General features: G+C 41.7%; 1 protein-coding gene across 1 annotated transcript; it reads left to right on the top strand.

The window, feature by feature from the left end:
* The first annotated feature begins 1,360 nt into the window (after positions 1–1,360).
* On the top strand, positions 1,361–3,067 carry UCNL (AGC (cAMP-dependent, cGMP-dependent and protein kinase C) kinase family protein). Its single transcript, XM_089137684.1, has one exon. The coding sequence runs from the start codon at positions 1,475–1,477 to the stop codon at positions 2,687–2,689; it is 1,215 nt and encodes a 404-aa protein (XP_088993810.1). The 5' UTR covers positions 1,361–1,474; the 3' UTR covers positions 2,690–3,067.
* Positions 3,068–4,725: the final 1,658 nt, after the last annotated feature.

The raw sequence follows: 4,725 nt of genomic DNA, 5'->3' as shown, positions 1-4,725 counted from the left end.
TTTCTACTTTAGCTTTTTGTCATTGGCAATATATATATATCTTCAATCTACAGTGAAGAAAAACACAAAATTGAATGTTGACACAAACAAATGATAAGGAAACCATTAAGCCACCATTCATTTCTTTTCATCAGTAATGGTTGTTCTCCTTTCTCTGTTCTTTCTTTCATTGTTTTCCCTTTCAAAGTCGAAATGGATTAAAAGTACACAATGGTAGTTTAAAGATTTTAAAAATACAGTGGATTTTTTTTTATTTTTTGGTATCTGAGGTTCATCCGGGCTAGCTTACGCGCATCTTGATTACAAGGGTCGAACCCATGACCTCTCCACTGAAAAGTATGGATCTTACCACTCTACCAACTCTGCATTGACAATAGTATGGGATATTAGCTAACCCAGAGCTGTTTTAGTGGTTGAAATCAACACCTTTTAATAAAGAAATCGTGGGTTTGACCCTGGCTGAGGCATATTAATATCCTCATCCCCGACTTAATAAAGCCCATTCGTACCAAAAAGGAAAAAAACACGTAAAGAATGAAAACATATAGACTAAATTCTAAGAGATATATATGTAATTTGCTCTAAAAAATAAATAGAATGAATTAATCAATACATGTTGTACCAAGAATACCTAATTACCAACCTATACTAAATTGTCAACAAATACTTACTTAAAAAAATTACCAACCAAGTACTAAGTTCCTCATTTACCTAACACATTAACAAATTTTAACTTACAAGCTAACATCATTATATTTGCCTTTTTATTAGAAAATTAGATTAGCAAGATAACCCCATTTACCTTCAATCATAATCTTCTGACTAAGGTTAAAATCTTAGGGTCTGTTTGGAAAGTTATCATCGATTGATAGAAAATAGAAATGAATTGAAGATAATGGATTTTGCCAACATACCTTAACCACCCTCACAAAATAAGTACACACGTGTGCACACTTTTGTCTCTTCCCCTTTGTTCCTTCCTCTCTTACAAGATCATATCTAAGTTTTACTTCCTCACACGTGTGCATCGCTACTTACTTCACTTGCCTTCCTAACCAATCCAACACCAGAGAACTAGAGAAGTACATGTACAACTCAACAACCAAAGCTTCAAGCTAGAAGACACTATTCATGTTATTGTGCTACTTACACTACAGAACTGAACTCATCTGAACCGTCTGATTTGCTATAGCATCTAGAGATGATCAGGACCGTAAGATATGATCGTGGTTCCCACTTAATGAAGTGGGTATATATGCCTTTACATTAATAGTATTCATATGTTTGCTAACGACGAAACAGATCGATACTTCTCCATTAAAAAAAGTGAAGCTTAAAAGTTAAATTAAAATGAAAACGAGATCAACTCCTGAGCTCAGAATCTCCTCAAAAGCAAACCTTTCTTTCCTCTTTTCTCTCACAGCTCTCTCTACGTTCTTCTCTCCATTTCTCTCTTTGTCTCTCTGAGTTTGTAATGATGGAGAAAACGTCGCCGGAGTTAGAGTTAGACAATCTGAGAGCGATCAGGGTTCTTGGAAGCGGAGCCATGGGAACTGTGTTTTTGGTTCACGACCAAATCACAGACCCATCTGGGTCGTCACCGTTCGCTTTAAAAGTGGTGGAGAAATCAACCCTTTACGGCAAATTCGAAGGTGATCGACGAGCAAGATGGGAGGTTTCAGTTTTATCTCGCCTGAACCACCCTTTCCTTCCAACCCTTCTTGGCACTCTTGAGTCCGACGAGTACTTGGGTTGGGCGGTGCCGTACTGTTGCGGCGGCGATCTTAATGCTCTCCGCTACCATCAAACCGACCGGGTTTTCTCATCTTCTGCCATTCGCTTCTACGTTGCTGAAATTGTATGTGCACTTGAGTATCTACACCGTATGAACATCGTATACCGTGATCTCAAGCCTGAGAATGTTCTCATTCAACAATCCGGCCATATCACACTCACCGATTTCGACTTGACTCGAACTCTCAACCCCAGACCGGCCGGTTGGGTCTCCGAATCGGAAGTGATGGATCTTAAAGCAGCGGCGAAGGATAAACCGAAACACCACCGGAGGAACCTAACCCGGCTCATCTCGGTTGTATCAGAGACAGGTGGGTTGACGAAGGTGAAGTCTGCGCGTGTCTCTCCGGTGAGTCGAAAGAAACCGAGTTTCTCAAGCGGAGAACGATCCAACTCGTTCGTGGGTACGGAAGAGTACGTATCACCCGAGGTGGTACGTGGAGAAGGTCACGAATTCGCCGTCGACTGGTGGGCTTTGGGAATCTTAACGTACGAGATGATGTACGGTACGACACCATTTCGGGGGAAGAACCGGAAAGAAACGTTTCGGAACGTTTTGATCAAGGCACCGGAGTTTTTGGGAAAGCGTACGGTCTTGATGGATTTGATCGAACGGTTGTTAGAGAAGGACCCCACAAGAAGGCTCGGCTACAGTGAAGGAGCAGTGGAGATTAAGAGGCATCCTTTCTTTAATGGTCTGAGATGGGATTTGCTAACGGAGGTGTTACGGCCGCCATTTCTGGCGTCAAGAGACGAAGAAGAGATTTTCTCGGCGAAAATTAAGGGTGGTGGGACAGATATTAGAGAGTATTTCCAGAATCTAAGGGCGCCGCCGTCAGCTCCTCCGTCACCGTCTTCTGAATACCGGGTAAACGATTCGTTGACAGAATTCTGACTAGCTTACACAAGGGAAATTACTTTATAGCCCTCCCTCTGCCGTTTTGTACATAGAGAGAAAAGACAAAATTGTATAACTGATAGTGACGTTGGAAGAAAGGAACTTTGTATTGTTTAAAGTTAAAATTCCAAAAACGCTTTTGTACTTTAGACAGATAACTTTCCGGTACGCCGGTGATGCATATTGTTACGATACCCCCAAAGTGTTCCACGGTCTGGATCCAAAGTTATGAGCATCGGGAATCGCACGTACGCCTTACCTTTTACGGCAATCACTTCTCTTCTCCCATTTCTTCACTAGGAGTTCGAGGCATTATTAGCCGTTCGATTGGAACACGTAACGTTTGATCTCGATGTGAAATCATGAAAAAGGCAAAGATGAACCAACAGTTATGATTTCTCACGGTGGGTTTGGCCATGATATCATATCGGTTTCCACTAAAATGGAGGGAAATGGGAGTTACCTCAAAAGAAGAGAAGAGGAGCGTTAACTGCCAATGATTCAGTGTGTCTCGTGCCATCCTAGATTCCCGTGAAACGTGAATCTAGGGTTGTGCTGCTGTTATCCCCTGTTGGGTTGGTCTTGGGATAGCCATCGGATCTAGTTAGATGCTGCGTGAGTTTCCCAATGTTGGATTGGAATCCAAAGGAAATTCTAACGCATCTGTTTTTGCTCAAATCCGCCCATGGTTTTAGTGGCCACATCACTGAAATCATGGGACTCAAACCACAACGATCCCAACGGACAAACGTAAAAAGACAAATAATTTGGAGTCAGTTGAACAATTAAACTAAAATGATGAATTTCTTTGAAGCATTGATAATTTCTGAGCTGGGATATGATAACAAATCCATTTCCAATTCTATTTCCACCACCCACCACCACCATAACTGGGGAACACTGGTTGTGTGGGTGGTGGTCTACCAAGCTAATCTTTGTTGGCTGATGTATGTTCATCTCCCTTGTAGCTCACTAGTCTCCAAATCTACTAGTCCAAATTTTGTGGTGGAACGATCATAGAGTTCAGGATTCAATCGGAATATGACTCCACATCCATGATTTGAATCGGAATCGGCCGGGATTCTATTCGAAAACAAGCACGATCCTGCTGATTCCGATTTCGTAACTCAACCATGAGAATGAAGCTTCATCAATTTACATTCCACAGACTATGAAATCTCATTCCATATACACAGATCACCAAGATAACAATACGATACGAACAAGTACTTGGTGGTACCGGCCCCAACCAATGATATGTATCGTTATCATCGACTACCGATGATACAGATGAATTGGCTGATTCGGTACCAGTATCTGAATCCATGGAATAGGTGGACCAGATACCTAATCCCCCAAGAAAAGATCAAAAGAAAACTTCCAAAGAACTTCCCCTAATTCCTTCACTGGATAAGACTTATCCATCCCAAATGCATCCATGCTAGGGCCCATATATGAACTACAGCAAGAGCAAACCACATGTTCTGATAGAAAAAACCTCCAACCATCAAGACAACAATACAAATCACGTGTAAGGGTTTTTTGGCATCTCAAACAAAAGGCTTTTGATAGATCAGTTATCATAGTAATAGAAAAACCTGACCTCATGATTGTCTGGGAATCTCTAGTGATTACAATGGATTTTCAGCTAAAGTCTGGCAACTGCTACCCCACATTTGCTATAATCCAGAACCATACCCTTTCTTTACCATCCATCTTCTTCTTGGTCTCTAGCAACTTATTAAGACTCAGACCCTAACAGCAGAAATATCTGCCTCAGCAGAAGCAGGAAAGGGAGAAGGTGGGTTTCTTATTTACCTCTACATTCCCTTGTCAGGTAGTAACAGACAGAAACGGTCCCATCCTTGTGCATCTGCACTGGCATCCGGCATTCCCACTCTTCTACTGAAACCAACTTTCATAAGCAGACCTAGAGATGACAAGTTCCATGTGGATTTCCTCCCCATGACTCCAAAAACTGTCTGTATATATCCAATTGGCACTATATGCCATGACAGTCCATGCAGGCAACA

The sequence above is a fragment of the Hakea prostrata genome, chromosome 10 (assembly GCF_041222555.1).
Source record: "Hakea prostrata isolate BN-2017 chromosome 10, UWA_Hpros_2, whole genome shotgun sequence".
Taxonomy (NCBI): Eukaryota; Viridiplantae; Streptophyta; class Magnoliopsida; order Proteales; family Proteaceae; genus Hakea; species Hakea prostrata.
This window is presented reverse-complemented; position numbering and strand designations above follow the sequence as displayed.